This window comes from Bufo gargarizans, chromosome 4 (assembly GCF_014858855.1).
Source record: "Bufo gargarizans isolate SCDJY-AF-19 chromosome 4, ASM1485885v1, whole genome shotgun sequence".
NCBI lineage: Eukaryota > Metazoa > Chordata > Amphibia > Anura > Bufonidae > Bufo > Bufo gargarizans.
The window spans coordinates 291,132,561-291,154,571 of record NC_058083.1 but is presented as its reverse complement, the minus strand read 5'-3'; the positions used below and the strand labels follow the sequence as shown (position 1 = coordinate 291,154,571).

At 42.7% G+C, this 22,011-nt stretch overlaps 1 protein-coding gene across 2 annotated transcripts in view; it reads left to right on the top strand.

Annotated features, from left to right (window-relative positions):
• TRAF3IP2 (TRAF3 interacting protein 2) overlaps positions 1-20,657 on the top strand; it is a 36,661-nt gene extending 16,004 nt beyond the window's left edge. The window contains exons 3-9 of one of the 2 annotated variants that reach the window (XM_044289762.1): positions 2,427-2,517; positions 4,625-4,740; positions 5,695-5,783; positions 9,674-9,742; positions 10,873-10,986; positions 17,454-17,528; positions 19,086-20,657. In XM_044289762.1, the coding sequence (XP_044145697.1) occupies positions 2,427-2,517; positions 4,625-4,740; positions 5,695-5,783; positions 9,674-9,742; positions 10,873-10,986; positions 17,454-17,528; positions 19,086-19,253 (722 nt within the window). In that variant the 3' untranslated portion in view covers positions 19,254-20,657. Of the gene's footprint in view, positions 1-2,426; positions 2,518-4,567; positions 4,741-5,694; positions 5,784-9,673; positions 9,743-10,872; positions 10,987-17,453; positions 17,529-19,085 lie in introns of both variants that reach the window. The other variant, XM_044289761.1, reaches the window with a different exon arrangement.
• Positions 20,658-22,011: the final 1,354 nt, after the last annotated feature.

Genomic DNA, 22,011 nt, shown 5'->3' with positions numbered 1-22,011 from the left:
TATATACTAATGAAGGGAGAATCTTTTAGCCTTGTATAATCTGCTGTAAGGAATATATAGGAATTTTTATAGCCTAAAAAGTGGTCACTTTGGCTACTACACCCATCATAATAGCCCCTGCACGTGATTAAACAGGCTGAATTAGTAAAGTCTCTATTCCAAACCTGTGCATTTTAGATATTTGAAGACACAAGTGTACATTTGCATTTTCTAGTGTTTTTATTATATTTTTTATATATTTTTATTTGTATTTTACCCTATGTTTCTTGTCTAATAAATTCATATTTCAACTCTTATAGTGGTCCCAAATAGTGAGTGCCTATTAATCTTTTAATATTATTTGATCTGTATGTAGGCAGGGTGAGCCATATCTAATAGAGCGCCAACCAGCGGGTGAGACACTTGTAACAATATGTCTATTTGATAGTTTCTGTAGAGTGCTTCTGCGACTGAGTCAAATGTAGAAAGTGATCCAGAGGAGGTTCTGGAGGGAAGGGGATAGATGATGCGTGGAGACTGGGAACTACTTTCATGCCAGATGTTTTCAATTTTCTCTTTGAAATAGGAGGCCAGATCTTCAGCAGGGTCTGTGATGGGCGCCTGCACTTCCTAAGGGTTTCAGCTCAGTCATTGGGCAGTATTTACAGTTGTGTGACTTTACAAATGCACAAATTGTGCACCTGTACATTCATGATTTCCAGTACCAGTATGGATAGCCAGCCATTTTTAATATGAATTCTACTGGGCCAAGTCATTTACCAACCACAATTGAACAGGGCCTACGCCTTGTTAAAAATAATATGCACTGACCTAATGTTCCAAATCAGAGTACTGCAAATGTGATCTGGTTGAAAAAGGACAATGTATTATCTGATGGGCACAGTGGCTCAGTAGGTTGGAATCAGACCAAGGACAACATCTGCATGGAGTTTGTATTTTGACTCCGTGTTTGCGTGGGTCTCCTCTGGGTTCTCCTGATTCCTCTCCCACTCCAAAGACATACTGATAGGGAACTTAGATGGTGAGCCCCATTGGAGACAGTGTGATGATAATAATAACTGTAAAGTGCTGCGGAATATGTCAGCACTATATAAATGCGTAAAATAATAATAAATATCCCATGTGACAGTAGTCTAGCCACAGATACACCTATATCATTTTGTCAGCTACAAATATTACCATAGGTCAGTCACAGATGCCCCCCATAAGTGTGTGTCGGCCAAGGATTCCCCATAATAGTGTACCAGTTACAGCTGCTCCCATGACAGTGTGTGCAGGTCATAGATGTCCGCATAACAGGGCTTCAACCACAGATGCCACACAACAGTGAATTGTAGTGCCACCTTCATTTTAGGTGTGGTGCATTACTATTAAACATTTGGAAAGAAGGCTGCAACGGACCTGCACATAACTATACACTCACCTAAAGAATTATTAGGAACACCTGTTCTATTTCTCATTAATGCGATTATCTAGTCAACCAATCACATGGCAGTTGCTTCAATGCATGTAGGGTTGTGGTCCTGGTCAAGACAATCTCCTGAACTCCAAACTGAATGTCAGAATGGGAAAGAAAGGTGGGCTACAACAGAAGAAGACCCCACCGGGTACCACTCATCTCCACTACAAATAGGAAAAAGAGGCTACAATTTGCATGAGCTCACCAAAATTGGACTGTTGAAGACTGGAAAAATGTTGCCTGGTCTGATGAGTTTCGATTTCTGTTGAGACATTCAAATGGTAGAGTCCGAATTTGGAGTAAACAGAATGAGAACATGTATCCATCATGCCTTGTTACCACTGTGCAGGCTGGTGGTGTAATGGTGTGGGGGATGTTTTCTGGGCACACTTTAGGCCCCTTGTGCCAATTGGCCATCGTTTCAATGCCACGGGCTACCTGAGCATTGTTTCTGACCATGTCCATCCCTTCATGACCACCATGTACCCATCCTCTGATGGCTACTTCCAGCAGGATGATGCACCATGTCACAAAGCTCGAATCATTTCAAATTGGTTTCTTGAACATGACAATGAGTTCACTGTACTAAAATGGCCCCCACAGTCACCAGATCTCAACCCAATAGAGCATCTTTGGGATGGGGTGGAACGGGAGCTTCGTGCCCTGGATGTGCATCCCTCAAATCTCCATCAACTGCAAGATGCTATCCTATCAATATGGGCCAACATTTCTAAAGAATGCTATCAGCACCTTGTTGAATCAATGCCACGTAGAATTAAGGCAGTTCTGAAGGCAAAAGGGGGTCCAACACCGTATTAGTATGGTGTTCCTAATAATTCTTTAGGTGAGTGTACATATGGCTTTTTCTTGCAAATATATCCCATTTACAAACATAAATAAATAATTTAAATACTTGCATATGAGCATTCTAGCAATAAAACATGAACATAATTCATTATTATTCTAGACAGAAGATCGCTTCCATTTTGTCATCCCGGTGTGCCACCTATGCTGCAGTTTCCTCGCCTGTGCCAACCTCATATGCAACCCAATTACTGGTATGTAAAATACAGATTTTTATAATAATAATTGCTGCATTACTATATGACGGATTTATAGCATATTTGTAAAAATGTACACCCTAAGGCCTCTTGCACACAAACGTTTTTTTTTCCGTTCTGTTTTTTTCTTTACGTATACGGAACCATTCATTAAAATTGAACCACAAAAAAAAACGGAAGGTACTCCATATGCCTTCTGTTTCCGTATTTCCGTTTTCTGTTCCGTTCAAAGATAGAACACGTCCTATTATTGTCCGCATAATGGACAAGGATATCAGGGGCCAGCTGTTCTGTTCCACAAAAAGCGGAATGCACACGGACGTCATCCGTATTTGTTGTGGATGCGTTTTTTGCGGACCGCAAAATACTGAAAAAGCCATACGGTTGTGTGCAAGAGGCCTAAGGCTATTTTCACATGTGCGGCAGAGTTCTCCAGTAGGGTGTTCTCGCAGAGAGTTCTCCAGATCCAGCATTGCTGGATACTGCCGCCTGCCCGTTGGATCCCATTGACTATAATGGGGTCCAGCAGAGAGCTGGCTGCTACCTGGCAAATACGTCAAGAATCAGCATTCTCTGCTGGAACAGCCAGCCACAGATGTGAGAGTAGCTTAAAGCATCTTTACTTTTTTGGTTATTTCCATATGACTGTTGAAGAGGAGAAAAATGAATAATTGTTACAAAGAGGTTAAGGGTGAAGCAACACATTGGAGGTCTTGTTTGTGGTTTTAAGAAAAATGCAGCAAAACAACTGTGTGGCCTTGTACACACCCAACTGGAGGATTGGAGTCATAGTCAAGTGCCAATGTAGCCTCTAACTGGTTAGACAGAGGGAGGACGCTCCCTATCTGTCACTCCTTCCCTCGAAATGCAGTTGTGCGGAGCTGATGGGTTGTTGTGGCAGCTCAGCACTTGACAGTAGCCCCCAGGTCTGCCATCTTAGTATCTGGCCCTATGAAGCCTAATAGGCTGCCTGTCAGTTTTACACTGACAGGCCTAATACACTGCAATAGAGAACTATTATACCAGCAACCAAGAGATCGGATATTTAAATCCTTTGGTGGTAAAAAAAAGGGAAACCAAAGTATAAGAACAATCACACAAAAAAGACAATTCACATATCCAGTACTGTATTACTGAAAAAAAAAGGAAAATGTAAAAAAATCTAACTTTCTATATGTTAAGTATTTCCTTTTCCGAAATGAGACGAAATATAAATAATCATGTTATTTTTCCTGCATGGTGTACTCCGTTTTCGGTCACCTAACCTCCAAAACAATAATAAAAAATTATCAAGTTGTATGGACCGTAAGGTGGTAAAACATTAACTTATTCTGCTAAAGAACAAGCACTTAGAGAAAACTAAAAAAAAAAAAAGCTATGGTTTTCAGATCACAGCGACAAAGACATACAGTATGATTTTAAAAAATATTGTGCAATAGTAGTAAAACATGAAAAGAAGATACAAAATTGGCATTGCCATAATTGTACTGACCCACAAGTTAACATGTCATTTATACTGCACAGTGAATGCTGTCAAAACAAACCCACCCACTGAAAAAATTAAATGTGCAAGTATCAATGTTATATAGATACTTCTATACAGTGGCATACATAGAGAAGTAAGGGCCCCATAGAAAGGATCTAACCAGGCCCCCCAAACAGGACAGAGGGCTTTCTAAACCCTTTTCAATGACCCTTGGGCCATTTTTCCTCTGCCTTATTTGCTAAAAGTTATTCCTTTAGAGGGTAGAGTCCTGACCAAGTTTTCACCTCCAGAAGAAGAGGAGATGATCCCAACTAAGACTGGGCCCCCTCCTGCTCTGGGCCCCATAGCAGTCGCATGGTCTGCCGCTATGGTAGTTACACCCCTGCTTCTACATTCATATCGTAGAGTGCCATTAATTATATAATTGTACATTAGGGCTATGCAGGTTTTTTGTTTCCATGGAAACACATCTCTCCATAAGTGCTATATTGACAGTTTCTCTTTTGCTTGTCTGTCTATTCTATGACTTTAACATTGAAGCTGTCATAATAATAATTTTAGTGGCCCACAGAACAGTTCTGCCATGCCTTTGAACGCATCTCCATACAATCTTCCTAGGCATGATGGGTATACATATGGTCAACAGCCTCAGATTCGGAATACCCATCCCCGTTTAATTCCTCAAGAGGAGCCTGGTACAGGACTGAAGATGAGTAACTTGCCATCAGAGCAGAGTAAGTGTATCCTACCTAATTAACAAGTCAGTCGTGCAGTTTTTACACAATTTTACACTAAACAAATACAAAAGAACATATAACCCAGAAAATGTGAAATAGTGGAGCACCCTTCTTATCAAGGTGCAATAGCCTCCTCAGTTTTTCCATTGATTCTTCTCATCTGATCTTTTCTACTTCTCGGAATATGTGGAACTACTGATGTTACATGAGATCTTCTGCAAACATGGACATATTTAGAGTACTTATACAGCTAGCACATGCAGTATATAATATGGTTGGGGTGGATTTGGTATTTCTGGGTCCTCAAGCAAAGCTATGTCTATGGGCCTGTGTCGTGCCGCTAATTTGCGACCAGTTGTAAGGCTAAGCTCTGCCCCTATCATACTGCCAAGCTCTGGCCTTGTTGCACCACTAAACACCACCCATCAGCCCGCTAGACCCCATGATCAGCTTAGCTGTGCAGCCTGGCCACTTCTGCGAAGAGCTCTCCCCTCTGCAGTAACCAGGTGGTATGTCCACCCCTATAGTATGTGTTTGTTTTTTGTTTTCTTTCAGCTAACGCTTATGGCCAGTAGGGCCCCTAGGGTCTCTGGAGCCCCAAGCACTTGCCTGGCTTGCATTGTAGTTAAGTCCACCACTAAATATGGTGATTCTTGTCATCTATGAAACACCAGCCTGATCAAGATCATGCATAGCATTTATCACCTGGTTATGTTTTAGTCCACTGATTTAAGAAGAGAGGATGGGTAAAACAAGTAAATTTGAATGCTATTTTTCGGGATCTACTGACATCTTAGCTAACAAGTTGTGAATAACAATACTCATCTTCTAATGCAGACCACACCTGTAGAATTTGCAGTTCAGGGTAAATTGTCTAGAACAATGCTGAACACATTCAATATATTTTTATAGTCAATTCAATATATTTATGTCCGTTGCTGTGTCTTGCAGGAAGAGTCTTCATAACCTATTCCTTAGATGCTGCAAATGCAGTTATACAACTGGCAAATCTTTTGTGCTCCAATGGATTCAAGACAACAGTAAGTACTGTTACATTTAGTCCTTAGGTCCAAAACATCAGAAGTATCTTGTCCAGTGATATGATACATTGGTATGTCGTTAGTTGTGATATATTAGGGTATCAAGGGGGGCAAGCCTTCTTTCACATGTCTGGGAATAACGGACCTGTGTTGTTGGTGTTCTCCACTGAAAGCATGCGTATCCATTGACTTTAATGTGCATATCGAAACAGATCAGTGGTTTTTCATGGACTGCAAGTCCATGGTGACACCACGGTAGCATGCCCTATTTATACCCATGATTATGGATTCGTCACGCATATTATAGTCTATGGATCTGTAAAAACAACAGACACAACACAGATGATCTGTGGTTTTCATGGATCGTTGGTAGAATATGCTCTGAAAATTAATTTTCAAACTAGCAGTATTCTTGGAAAACGGATAACACACGGACAGAAAAAAAAACAGACACATGGACCAAACACAGATCCTTCATAGACAACTTCAGGGATGAACCACATGTGAATGAGGCCTTAAAGGGAACCTGTCACCGGGATTTTGTGTATAGAGCTGAGGACATGGGTTGCTAGATGGCCGCTAGCACATCCGCAATATCCAGTCCCCATAGCTCTGTGTGCTTTTATGATGTAAAAAAACCTATTTGATACATGTGCAAATTAACCTGAGATGAGTCCTGTATGTGAGATAAATCAGGGACAGGACTCATCTCAGGTTAATTTGCATATATATCAAATCAGGTTTTTTACACAATAAAAGCACACAGAGCTATGGGGACTGGGTATTGTGGATGTGCTAGCGGCCATCTAGCAACCAATGTCCTCAGCTCTATACACAAAATCCCGATGACAGGTTCCCTTTAAAGAGGAAAAATGATAAAGACATTTTCCGCCCTTGCTATATTCATAAAGCATTATCTGCTTTCTTCAATGCAGATATATTATTTAAGGGGGCTGTCTACTTAAACCTCATCCATATGCTTCATAAGAACATAAATATAAAAGAGGAGAGTGCCTTTCAAGCTCCCACCCCCCACTCTTTTAACTAAAAAGCCTACTGCAAATAGCATTTCTCAGTCCCTCCAGTGGACCAGGCTTTATTTTCAGTTTTCTGCAGTAGTTTAGAACTTGCATTCACTTTTCAAGTGATAACAGGTTATCAGTTTATAGTCAGGTAACCTATAATATGTCTGCACTTTCTAAAGCTTGTGACCCGCAGACATTACATTACTCTACAGATATTCCTGAAAGGTAAATTTATTTTATTCATAGGACTTCCATACTCCACAGTACTGTACAGAGATTGTCATCAGTCATATCTGGAACCCACTAAGCCTAACAATTTACATTACGAATTAAAGATGTTCTTCAGGAATTTTACAGTATATTAATGACCTATATTGATCAGTGGGTATCCTGGAAGTCAGTCTCTTGCAGATGTGATATTGATTACCTATCCTAAAGATAGGCTATCATTATAAAAATACTGGAGAACCCCTTTAACCTATCTGTATATTTTTGTGAGTTTGGGAGGAAAGTGGAGTAACATACAAACTCCATGCAGATGTTGCCCTTGGTTGGTTTCAAACCCAGGACCCCAGCAATGTAAGGCAGCAGTTCTAACCACTGAATCACCATAAATTTGGGTCATATAGAAAATAATATTAGATTTCTACTCTTTTGCCTTACATGGTACATCATTTAGACCAAGTCTACAAGATAATACAAACTGACTACTTGATTCAAGAAGGGTTATCCAACAATGTGGCATTGTCACCTGCTGCCACTTGGGCAGCAGAAAACCTGCCTCTTTTGAGACAGGCAGAAGGTGCTCTGTCCCCAACCACAGAACCCATAACCACTGCCCCCTGTTCTGGTTTCTCACCCAGTATGCTAATCCATACCATATCTACTCAGGAAATGGGCAGAGGTCAGGGCAGCCAGAGTTTGTGTTTATCTGTAAAACAATCCGAGGTCCGGGCAGGCAGCAGAGGATCAATACGATAAACAGGCAGAAGTAAGTGCAGGCAGCAGAGAATCAGAATCAGTAACAGGGCGGAATTTGGTACACAGGAAGACAAATGGAAAAGCACACCTTCTCTGGTAAACTATCAAGCTAGGAACCTAAAGCTCAGGCACACTCCCCTTGGGGAAGTGCATTAAATTCCTCAAGGTGACAAGCCATTGGCTGGATGAGATTGGGGCAATTGAGCACTGGCCTTGTAAGAGTCAGGAGATGCATGCATGCCCTATGGACAGCAGGAAAAGGCCTTGTACTCTGGCATTGGCTGCAGCCTCTAGCATGAGACACTGGACTACAGCGTCCGTCCCTGCTACTGGGAGACAGAGGAAAGCTAGTGGGGACTTGATGGTTGTATCTGATCAGTGGGGGGTCCGACACCTGGGACTCCAGCTGCTTGAGAAGACACCGGTGCTCCTGTGAGCGCCATGACCTTCCGTCAGCTTACCAAGCACAGCGCCTGCACGTTGTATAGCGGCCATGCTTGATATTGTAGTTGAGCACCATTCACTTCTATGGAGCTGAGTTGTGCGTAGGCCATGTGTTCGATGAAAGTGTCGTCACTCGGCCTACAAAAAGCTTCAAGAAGGGCATGGTGCTACTGTGAGTGTTGCTGCCTTCTCAAACAGCTGATGGGTGGGGTGTCGGACCCCCACCTATACGATACTGATGACCTATCCAGACAATCAGTCATCAGTATTAAAATCTTTCAAACCCCTTTAATATTCATGTCTGCAGGGAGAAAGTGTAACAGGAAATTAAAGCGGGCAAAAAACAAGGACCATTGAGCATGATGGGGATTGAGTCTTTGTGCAGATTGGAGATAGGTAAAATTCTTGTGGTCTCCGTAAGTGACAACTAGGTGAATAGTACCCTCAAATAAATAAGGCCATTCCTCTAAGGCCAGTTTTATGGCTAATAACTTTGGAGTACAAGCCGCAAGGAACAATCTTGCCGGTGGTGTATTTACAAGTCACTACTGCTCCTGCTCCCACAGAGGATTGCCTAGCTAGAGACATCTGGATGGTAAAGAGCAGGTGTTGAGGAGAAGAGCCACTTAAGGGTCTGAAAGGAGGATTTGGCATTCACCCCCTTATGAGCAGAGATAGGTGTGGTTAAAGTGGAGAAATGAGGGATGAATTCCCTTTAATACTTAGCAAAACCCAAGAAGTGTTAAATGGTCCATAGCCCAGTTATTCGTGGCCACTTCAACACCATGGACAATTTCTCTAGATCCATTTATATGCCTTGGTCAGAAATGTTATACCCCAGGAAGGGAGGTTTTTTTCAAAAATGCATTTCTTGAACTTTGCATAGCAAAGTGCAAGTCTGTTCTCCCGTAATCACTGAAGTACTGTGCGGTCCTGTTTGCAATGAGAAATCAGATGAAAAAATTAGGATGCTGTCAAGTTATACTACACAAGAGTAAAGGAGGTCTCAGAATATATCATTCACAAATTCTTGGAACACTACTGGAGCATTGCTGAGCCCAAAAGGCGCAACTAAATATTCATAGTGGCCATTGCAGGTATTAAAGGCAGTTTTCTAATCATCATGGTTTTGGATCAAATGATATGCTCTACGTAAATCTAGTTTGGTAAAGATCCTGGAACCAATAGCGATGTCATCTAAGCAGTTACAGAGGGAGCGGACTCCCTCTGTCTCTTATTAGCACGCAACAAGTGAAATCGTGGGGTGCTGGTCTCTGTGCACGGTAGCCTGGGAGCAAATGAAGGCCCCAAGGATGTCTCCAGTATTTCCCATCGGCTGGAATCTTCCCAGGAACCTGCAGCTATGCTATAACCCATTCGTTTTTTTCCCCCTTTCATTTATGTGTCTATGTTGTCATAATAGTTTTTTTTGTCTTTTAGATTGACATTTTTGAGGGATCAATTCGTGGAATGGACATCATCAGATGGATGGAGAGATATCTCAGTGATGTAAGTACATAGGGGGTCATTTACTCAAGCTGAAATACGCCTTTATTAGCCATATTTCAGGTGCAGATGGAGTCGCAACGGTTAGTTGCGCCACTATCTGTGACTTTGCCCTGCTCACGCCAGGTCTAAAGATGTAGGCGTGGCATGGGCTGGGAAGGGGGTGGGCCGGCAGGCCCATCTCAGTTACCATTTTCTACACCTGTTTTAAGCTTAGAAAATGGTCTAAAATTTAAGACAGCTCGGAAGCTGGCTAACATTTAGAACTGGCTCTGGATGCGCCGGAGTTATGGAGAGGCCTGCGCCTCTTCATAACTTAAGTGGATCCTCCGCAAGCTATAAGGCTTTATTTGGACCGGTGCCGATCTTAATAAATGTGCCCCATAGCCTCTTACCCGATAAAGCTGCAAGCATATCTGGATTTACTTAGGATCTGTAGGCATACAAATGTAAGTACAGTACCAAAGCCAGCCCCATTAATAAATTATACGTTTTATGGTTGAGATTGGGGAGACTATGCATACAATTGTTTTTTGCATTGAATTATTTCATGTTTAATAGCTGTAATGCATATAGATAACTTTATAGAGATCGTTTTTTACTTTGATATTAAATAATTTACTGTTAATTAATTTTAAAAAAGGTTGATTATGTAATAATACATAACAAGTCACAGGGGAGGTGAATATGTTTTATATGCACTGTGTGCCATTATTATATGGAGAATTGTAGCACCTGGATTCGCAGATTGAGGTTTTGTATGTAGAGGCGTAGCTATAGGGGGTGCAGAGGTAGCAGTCGCTACCGGCCCCAGGAGCCTGAGGGGGCCCAAAGACCCTTGTGCCGCATGAGAAGACACCAGTATTATAGAAAATGCATGCAGTTACACCTCCAGCTGGAGGGAATGGGTTAGGTCAAGGATTTGGCATGTGGGGGGGGGGGGGGGGGGAGAATTGTGCCGTTTCAATTTTTGCGTCAGGTAGCACGAAGGCCGCAAAGCACTGAGGAAATGGGGGCCCAAGCTGGACTCTTGCACCAGGGCCCATATGCCTTCAGCTACACCCCTGTTTGTATGTGTACACTAAAATGGAGTTCAATGTAACATACGAATTTTGTCCAATTTTTGTAATTAGACAAGTGTGATCATCATCATAGCGATCAGCCCACAGTACAAAAAGGATGTTGATATGGACTTGATTCATGTTAGTGATGATCATGGACTACATACACGATACATCCACAGAATGGTGAGTAACAACCTCCTTCTTATGGTTGGCAAATTAGGTATGAGAGATTGTCTCATGAGGACAACCAAAGTCCATAGGTTTATGAATGTTATCGAAAGGGATTTTCCAGTAAAATACTACATTTTCCTTAGAAATAATAAATAATAGTTGCCTGAAATGGTTTGCCTCATCAAATATATTTACCATGTAAAGATTTGCATAGACACAGGATAACTATCAGCTGAAAAAGAGTCATCCACGTGATGGCCATTTTGACACTTGTTCATACTCCAGGGTGGTAAAATAAACTGTATATTGCAGTGTCTGTCAGAATAGTCAGTAGTGGCATTGAGAACAACTGTAGTCCTATTGCCAGTGGAACATCAGGTGGAGGACTTTGATCTACAACTGGCCATAGACCCCCCAGGCCCTGCCTCTGGATTTGATGGTCAAGTAATATGACAGGGCAAACTGACTCACAGACTGTCACACAGACAATCCTGTCAGGAGTCTTGACATCATGTATTGCTACCTATCAAAAATGATCCTCTTGACCATAAAGGGGTTATTGCATTGGATAACTATTGAAGACCTATCCTTAGGACAGGTCACCAATATCAGATATATCAGTCTGACACCCGACAACCCCGCCGATCAGTTGTTTGAAGAGGAGGTGGCGCACATGTGAGAGCTGCATCCTCAGTTGTAAAGGCGGCACAGTATAATTACAACTGCTCTTCCTATTCACTTGAATGGGACGAGCAGTTGTAATTACACTGCATCACCTCTACAACTGAGACGATGCACAGGCAATTATGAAGAGGGAGCAGCTCTCACATGTGCGCCACCTCCTCTTCAAACAGCTGAACGGATTGTCGGGTGTCAGACCAACGCGGATTTGATATTTAGGACCTGTCCCGAGGATAGGTCATCAATATTTACTTGCTAAAAAAATACCTTTTAAATAACCAGGTGATAGGATTATCTTTATTTTATTTTATTTTTTTAAATGCTGTAGCTAGACGTTACTTCAAATTCTATAGTAAAATATTATAAAGTGTACATACACATTTATGTTTTTGCCATTTTTGTAGCATTTTAGCGGTCAGTGGTAATTTTTAGCATGCTCTAGGTGTGGCATTTATTCCCTAGGCGTCTCTATGGTAATTTAAATACACCAGAAAAATGCATGTACTAAATGCCAAAAAAACAAAACACCACCAAACATTTGTTAAACAAAATGACAAACACTTTAAACACATTCGGGGAGCTCTGCCCGATCAGCTGCAGGGGTCCGGCAGTGACTGATAGCCGGACCCCTGCTGTATGCGCTAGCATTGGTGAAAACACTGATGCCCGCGTATTAACCCTAGATGTGCCGCGGTCCATGCAGGGAGGGAGCACCCATCAGGTCACCGCGCTGCTGTGATGGGGACCCGACGGTTTGGACAGCAGCCAGATGCCTTCCTTAGGAATTGTGGCAGCCTTCCCTGTATGCCTGCGAGATCCAGCCGCCTGGATCTCACAGGCAAGTTGGCTGAAGTGTATTACAATGGTAATACACTTACAGCCAATGCATTACAATACAGACGCATTGTAATGCATTGTACAGGGGATCAGATCCCCAAAAGTTGAAGTCCCAGAGTGGGACAAAAAAAAAAGTGAAAAAAAAAAAGTGAAAAAAAAAAAGTGAAAAAAAAAAAAAAAAAAAAATGTTGTAAAAAAAAAATATTAAAAGTTTGAAGTAAAAATAAAAATCGTCCTTTTCCCCAAATAAAGACATATTAGGTATCGCCGCGTCCGTATCGACCAGCTCTATAAAAATATTACATGATCCACCCCGTCAGGTGAACGCTTTTAAAAATGAATACACAGTGCCAAAAAAAATCCTATGCCAAAATAGCCAATTTTTGTCATCTTGCCTTATAAAAAGTATAATACCAAGCGACCAAAAAGTCTCATGTACCCCAAAATGGTACTAATGAAAATGTAACCTCATCCCGCAAAAAATAAGCCCCCACATAAGACAAGCACTTAAAAAATGAAAACCAATGGCACCCGTAAACCAATCCATCAAAATCTGTGCTGCAAAAGCCATATGGCACTCCTTCTATTCTGAATCCTGCCATGAGCCCCCACAGCAGTTTACACCACATATGGGGTGTTGACGTATTCAGGAGAAAATAGGTAACAAATTATGGGGTGCCTTTTCTCCTTCTTATGGGGTGCCATTTCTGTTAAGAAATTCAACTTTTTATTTTCACAGTCAAGTGTTTCCAAATTCCATAAAACACTTAGGGGGTCAAAGTGCTCAGTACCCCCCTAATATATTTTTTAAGGGGTATAGTTTCCAAAATGGGGTCACTTTTTGAGGGTTTCCACTGTAGGGGTACATCAGGGTTTCTTCAAATACAAAATGGTGCCTAAAAACCATTCTAGCTAAATCTGCTTCCAAAATCTAGCTAAATCTGCTTCCAAAATCAGTTTCCTTCTGACCAGGGGCGTAGCTATAGGGGGTGCAGAGGTAGCAGTCGCTACCGGGCCCAGGAGCCTGAGGGGGCCCAAAGACCCTTGTGCCACATAAGACACTGGCATTTTAGAAAGTGCATACTGGTCAATTTACACCTCTGGCTGGAGGGAAGGGGTAAGGTTAAGAATTTGGCATCAGGGGGGGTGCCCTTTCAATGTTTGCCTCAGGCAGCAGGAAGGATATGTGCTCCCCTGCCAACAAGCACTGAGGGACGGGGGCGCAAGCTGAACTCTTGCACCAGGGCCCATGAGCTTTTAGCTACGCCCCTGCTTCTGACCACTGGCACATGCCCATAGAGCAGTTTACCGCCACATATGGGGTATTTCTATAAACTGCAGAATCAGAGTAATGCATATTGAGGTTTATTTTGCCGTCAACCCTTGCTGGGTTGCATGAAAAAATGATTAACTTAAAAAACTACCAAAAAAGTTAAATTTTTTAATTTCACCTCCATATTCCTTTAATTCTTGTGGAACACCTCAAGGGTTAACAAAGTTTGTAACATCAGTTTTGAATAATTTGAGAGGTATAGTTTCTAAAATGGGGTCATTAATGGGTGGTTTCCATTATAAAATCACTTTATAACTGAATTGGTGCTTTAAAAATGGTTTTGGAATTTCTGGTAAAATTGCTTCTAAAATTTGAAGCCTTCTAATGTCCTAAAAAAGTAAAGTGACATTTACAAAATGATGCCAACATAAAGCAGACATATGGGGAATATTGATTTATAACTATTTTATGAACTATTTTATGTCTTAGGCTACATGCACACGGACATTGTTTCTGTGTCCGTTCTGTCTTTTTTTGCGGACAGGATGTGGACCCATTCTTTTCAATGGGTCCGCAAAAAATGTCCGTATCAGTATGTCCGTAAAAATAGAACATGTCCTATTCTTGTCAGTTTTAGACATTGTTACAATGGATCAGCAAAAAAAAAAAAAAAGGAGCACATACGGTAGTGTGCATGTAGCCTTAAAAGTAGAGGAATTCAAATTTAGAAAATTGTGAATTTTTCCAAAATGGGAAATATATCAACTCAAATTTACCGCTATCATGAAGTACAATGTGTCACGAGAAAACACTCTCAGAATGGCTTGGATAAGTAAAAGCGTTCCAAAGTTATTACCACATAAAGTGACGCATGTCAGATTTGTAAAAATCGGCCTGGAATTTAAAGGGAGTCTGTCACCTACATAACATGTTTTAAACTGATTATATAGCTCTATGGGAGGCAGATCCCTAACACTTATGGTATCCGGGTTTAGTTTTTTAGAGCCTCCAAAGTGCCAAAAACTAAGTTTTAAGAATATGCAAATTACCTATCGCGGGTGCCCAGGGGCGGAGAGTGTGCTGCAAGTGCCCAGTGCTCCCCGCCTTACTTGCTCCTGACTTCTCCCCTCTGTATCATCAGACGTGTATCCTTGCGGCTTCATTCTTGTCTCCATTCATAATCCAGCACCTGTGCGCTTCAACGCCGGGCTCGTTACTTAACCGGTGCATGCGCACTGCATATCAGTATGCCTCTGCCTACAGTAGTAAATTTACTGCGCATGCCCGGACCCGGTGGTGTAGCGCACAGGCGCTGGATTATGAATGGAGAAGAGAATGACACCACAAGAATACAGGGCTGGCCGGACGTTACAGAGGGGAGGAGTCAGGAGCAAGCAAGGGCAGGGAGCACTGGGCACTTGCAGCACAAACTAAAAAGACAGGGTGGCATTAGCAGGAGGTGCTCAAACCCACATATAGTTGTGCATATATACAGGGGAGCAAATCCTGCACTTGTGGCCCGTTGCTAATGGCGATCCCCAGCAAAATGCATACGGTGGAGGATGCCCGCGGCGAACCACAAGTACCACAATAGACATCTCACACAAGGTAACAAGTGCGGATGTCATAATCAATATAACAAAACAATAGCAAAGACAGGTGCACTCTGCAGTCTCACTAAACGGTGTAGAACATGTCTAAGCCTGGGCACCACGCCAAGGTTTCTCAAGTAGCCCGGGACCTAACACTCTCCTACCTGAGCCGTATGGGCAATACCAGGAGCCAGTGGGCAAATTACAGGAGCATGAGGCCGACTCACAAACAGCTCACCAGTTACCTCCAGCATGTAGCCATGCTTGCAATGGGAGGAGGGAGGAGTCTGCGAGTCCCACTCAAGACTGGCTGATATGGCCCAGGCCTCACAGGTGCACCTAAATGTGGCCTGTAGATGGAAAACAATTTTAAAATCAGTTTGAGGGTTTAGTGAGACTGCAGAGTGCACCTGACTTTGCTATTGTTTTGTTATATTGTTATATTTATTATGACATCCGCACTTGTTACCTTGTGTGAGATGTCTATTGTGGTACTTGTGGTTCGCCGCAGGCATCCTCCACCGTATGCACTTGCAGCACACTCTCCGCCCCTGGGCACCTGCGATAGGTAATTTGCTATCTTTAAAACGTCTTTTTTTTGCACTTTGGAGGCTCTGAAAAACTAAACATGGGTACCATGATGTCACGGCAGACAGGATACAAGATACACAGGATATAAATAAACAAGTGTCTAGGCAAGAAGCTGGGGATAGAGGTCACCTCCTGACAAATCCCTACCAGCTCTCCCTAGACTTCTATGCCCACGTTCAGACCCTGAAGGTGGGAATAAGCGTGTCCTCGTGCCTAGGCTGAAGATTCCCTAGAATCCCTAAGATGGTGAAAGGGGGAAAGAGGCATCCTGCTCCCTCAGGACCTGGAGGGGGCAAGCGTCTCTCTAACAGCCTAGACAGACAACCACAAGAAAACAAAACCAACTTATCTTTTACTGAGCAGGAACAGCAAATCCTTCCTCTGAGCAAGACAGAAGCTATAACCCGCACAGGACACTGGGAGTGGGCGGATTTAAACTCAAATCAACGACCCCACCCAGTGCACCTGAAGGGAGGTGGATATAGCTCAATTCCAAAACAAAAAGGCTACACACGTGCTGCTAACCTGGCAGACCTCCGCACATAGCCTGAGCAGGGCATGACACATGAATGTTATGGATCTGCCTCCCACAGAGCTATATAAATCAGTTTAAAACATGTTATGTAGGTGACAGACTCCCTTTAAGATGAAAAGTGGCTCGTTGGTGAAAGAGCTAAAGGGGTTGTATCTTCAGCAAGTGGCATTTATCATGTAGAGAAAGTTAATACAAGACACATACTAATGTAATGTCATTGCCTCCTTTGCTGGCTGGATTCATTTTTCCATCACATTATACACTGCTTGTTTCCATGGTTACAACCACCCTGCAATCCATCAGCGGTGGCTGTGTTTGCACACTATAGGAAAAAGTGCTGATCTCTCTTGTGGCCAGGACCATGGGATCTCACATAGGGCTCATGCACATGTCCGTGTGCCCTCCGAGACATACGGTCCGTGAACGGGCCATATGTCCCGGAGTGGCATACATCGTTCACACAGGAGCGCACAGCATCATAGGTTACTGTGATACTGTGCGCATCGGGCCACCCGCAGGACTATTGTCCTGCACTCATATGACTCATATGATATTATGCTGTGCGCTCCCGTGTGCACCATGTATGCTGCTCTGGTATATATGGCCCACTCACAGACCGTATGTCTCGGAGTGCAAACGGTCGTGTGCATGAGCCCATAGTCTGGAGCTGTTTTCCTGCTCTCCTGTTTTACTAAGGGAACCTGCAATATCTGTGAATGCCCCTGGTTACAGTACCTCAAATGTTGAGCAGAAAGGACAAAACATAAAGAAACAACATAATGCATTTTCCTATAATTACTACTGCTGTCATATCTGTATGTACGTCCAAGATCTTTACATGTTTGAAGCAAAGGCTGTCTGACCAATGTTCACTTGGAGCACACTCCACCATGATGATAGCAATCAGTACACATAACAAACACTGCATTTGGATTGCATGCTTTAATGTGAATTCTGCTTGTTATTGTAGATGCAGACGGAGTTCATAAAGCAAGGAAGCATGAACTTTAGATTCATTCCTGTACTTTTTCCAAATGCAACCGAGGTTAGTTCAAAGTAGAAGAGACCAAATCATCATCCTAATATGTGGTTATGAACCCTAGCTATAAGTTTACATTAACTACAAGCAAATGATAGTCCTCATTGTGATATAATGTGCTGTGGAACCTTTGGGTTGTACATTCATGCTTCCGTAGACAGGCCCAACCTGAGTTTCCAGGAACCCCTGTTTGGATGGCACGGCAGTCATACAGCTGACCTATGCTGCCCCACTTAGTTTTACATGGCTGCCGGAGATAGTACAAGCTCTTGACCCTCTCTGGCAGTCTCTCCGTATTGAATAGAGTGGCACTGCGCATGCGTGACTGCTGTTCCATTAAAGGGGTTCTCCGGGCTTTTAATATTGATGACCTATCCTCAGGATAGGTCATAAATATCAGATCGTTGGGGGTCCGACACCCGGCAACCCGCCGATCAGCTGCTTGAAGAGGAGGCGCGCACCATGCCAGCGCTGCCTCCTCTTCACTGTTTACCTTCTCGCCGTCGCCTCTGCAGCGGTGAGCAGGTGTAATTACACCTAACCGTCCCATTCATTTCAATGGGACGGATGGGGTGTAATTATACCTGCTCACAGCTGCAGAGGCGACGGTGAGAAGGTAAACAGTGAAGAGAAGGCAGCGCTGGCCCGGCTCGCGCCTCCTCTTCAAACAGCTGATCGGCGGGGTGCAGGGTGTCGGACCCCCAACGATCTGATATTGATGACCTATCCTGAGGATAGGTCATCAATATTAAAAGCCCGGAGAACCCCTTTAAAATGGGGGAACACGGGCCCTCGTGATCAGATCCCTCCTGAAGATCAGACACTTATGCCCTATCCTGTATAGGGGACTACCTTAACTGATATTGGTAAAATTAAGACTTGGTGCCAAGCGCCTTTGATCATTTCAGTACAGGGGATTTTATTTTCAATCACTGACCATGTACATATTTTACAGGAGAAAGTAGTCACCAACAATCATGGCATAGCCATCAAGAAAAGGATGGTGTTGGGTTCATAGCAGCCACAACAGTCAGTTCACAATAGAATAGTATGAGCATGATTTATATACTTTGCTGAGCCTCAGCTATAACTCTGCAGACTGTCGACAGAAATAGAGACCTGGGGGGTTATTTAGTAAGACCGGCGTTTTAGACGTCAATCTTAATAAGGCCCTGCACTGGCGTTGGATCCGGCAAAGTTATCTAGAGGCGCCAGCGTAAAACAGGCGTAAAAAATTATGAATGAGACAGGCCTGCCAGCTCGTCCCCTTTCCCCATCATGCCCACTTTTGCAGACCGGGCACGAGCAGGAAAAAGTCGCAGATTGCGGCACAAAGAACCTTTGCGCCGCAACCTGTGCCAGAAATAAACCTAATATAGACGGATTTCGGTTAGTAAATAACCCCCTTGGTTTGCATATTTCAACCACATTATCTTAACTGAAAACTGGTCAGCAAAATAAAATACGTTGTTCTTTATTACCTAGCTACCACGGGTGGCTAACATATGCCCATGTTTACCCAGGGCCACATCTATAAAACTGCCTTTATGTCTGTTTCTTTAGGATCATGTGCCCAACTGGCTGAAAAACACCCACATTTATCGATGGCCGTATGATACAGGGAGACTATTCCTACGACTACTAAGAGAAGAGGAATATATTATTCCCCCGGTTGGACCACTACCAGTACTGGAAGTCAGAACTATTAATGGACAATATCTCTCCTATTAGAAAAAGTGTATTTGTAAATGACGCAAACAATAATGCAGTTAGATGGGCATTTTTTTTAACAATTAAAAATACGGTTTGCCTTATTATGACTGTGCACATCAGCTCCCTTGATGCCCAAAGTGGAGGTTTCAGAATACGATCATTTACTTTAATTCTTAATTTTCAGCATGCTAGCTATTGAATGGACAATCCAATAACTGCTCCGGCTTCTCACCATTCCCTAGTGTATATATTCCACAATTTATTCCACCCCATCTCTTTTATACATGTAGAGTTCTCAATTCACTGAAGTTGAATGCCAATAAGAATGTGCGACTTATTGCCTTCCTCCACTGCTCTCAGCAGTTTTTTTAAAAGTGAGCAGGGCCACTCCAGACCGACACATTTACTATAAATGATGCCTGAAAATTGCACACGACCATGTCCGTATTGTGGCCTGGAAAATACAGATACGTTGTGTGCGCTCCGGATTTGTCTCACTCTCATTACTAAAAATGACTATTCTCATCCGCAAAACATAGGACATGAATTTGACGAACGGACATATGGTACAGATGTGGACAGCACATAGATGGCTAGGAATTAATGGGTCCATGTATGATCCTAAAAAAATTGAGATTGGACATAGAAGCAAAATAAGGTTGTGTGCATTGAAGATTACCATGTGAAACACCAGTCTTTAGTGAATGAGCGTTATTGTTTTTGTGTGACATTACCTTCAGGTTTGATTAGAGATGGCCATACATTTGAGATAATGATCGGCTGCATTGCAGCCGATCAACTGTCCATGGGATTGTTTGTATGAAGGATCCCACCAACTAAACAGCCCGACCAGGAAGTGATCGTCTGAATTCGTCAGAACATGCCATGTTTCGGCGGATAAATGGTCAAAGTTTCTCGGCCTTTTTGGCAGACAAGAGTCTGCCGTCGGAGATCACGAACGCTTATTAGCGCTAGTTTTTCAAATGACAGCCAGCAGATCCTGTTAGCATTGTTAGTTTAGTCATTGGGACACTCACGGGGCTTGCTGCTGCGATACACGAACGAAAATTCATCCTTATTACGCCTGTGTGAAACCAGGCATTGGTGTAGATCACGGTGATGTGCAGGTAGAGAATTCGCTTAGGGCTATGCAGCATTATAAACTTGCATGAATAGTATGTAGTATGCACAAGGGTTTGTAGTTTTTAGCAATGTGTAGAAAGAAAAAGACAAACATGTTAGATTTTTTTTCTCACACAAGCTTTATTTTCCTTTAATATAAATAGTAATGCAAATGTATACATACCTGGGATTGCTACCTAAGGCTCCATTCACACGTCCGCAATTCTGTTCCGCATTTTGCGGAACGTAAATGTGGACCTATTCATTTCCATGCAGACCCGCACTTCCGGGTCCGCAATTCCAATCCCGAAAAAAATAGAACATGGTTCTATTAAGTGCCGGCGATGTGCGGTACGCAAAATGCGGAACGCACCTTGCCGGTGACCGTGTTTTGCGGATCCGCAAAACACACACGGATGTGTGAATGGACCCTAAGACGTACACCGTTTCCCCCTAAACAAGGCACCATATACAGTGCCTTGCAACTGTACTGACCCTCTGAGAGGTTTTTCTGTTTAATTGCACTACAACCTGGAATTAAAATGGAATTGAGAGGTTTGTAACATTTGATACGCACAAGATGTCTACCAATTTGAAGATGCAAATGACAAGACAAAAAACGCCCCAGAGAACTTTGCATTAACCCCCTGATTGTCCATATTTTGTTGAGCCTTTTACAGCAATCTTGCGGGTTGTCACTATTAGCTTAGGACATCTAGACCCAGGGATTAGTGACCATTCAAAACTGCTCCAACTCTTTCAAATTAAACAGGTTGCGCTGGTGTACCGCAGTCTTCCAGACATGCCACCGATTCTCTGTTGGATTCAGGTCTGGGCTTTCACTAGGTCATTCCAAGACATTTAACTGTTTCCCCTTAAATCACGCCCGTCTAGCTTTAGGGGCGTTGTTCCGCTGGTAGGTGGACCTCTGCCCCATTCTCAAATCTCTGGCAGACACTTTCTCAAGAATTGCCCTCTTTTTCAAGCCATCTATCTTTACTTACATCAGATCAGTTTTCCAGTTCCTGGTGATAAAAATCATCCACACAGCAAAATGCTTCCACCCTTGGGCTTCACTATGAGAATAGTGTTCTTGAAGTGATGGGAAGTGTTCAGTTTGCACCACACATAGCGTTTCCTGTGATGGCCTTATCTGACCCGAGAACCTTCTTCCATGTATTTGGGGAGTCTGTTTTTGCATTATTTTTTTCGTTCCATTGTAACAATTTAGACTATTTTGTCAGGTCCATTACATAAAATCCGTTTTAATTCCAGGTTGTAATGTGACAAAACAGAAAAAAAAACACTATTAAGTGACCTACATTTGCAAGGCACTGTGGTTATGAAGGTTGACTACTGGAGAATTAGGGTACAGAAACATGGTCAGGGTTCTGCATGCAGTCTTGGAAGCCAAAGCCAGGAGTGAATTTGAAAAAGAAGAGAAGCTGTATCTGTCCCTTATACTTTGTCTCCTTTTAGGATCCACTCCTGATTTTGGCATCCAAAACCGCCTGCAGAAACCTGACCATGTGGCCATAGCCTTATTGAATACTGGAAATATGAAGGAATGGATTAGTTCGATAATAGACGAGTTTTTAAGGAGTTAAACATGTGCTAAACATGTGACTGAAAATGTTAATCTGGATCACAATGT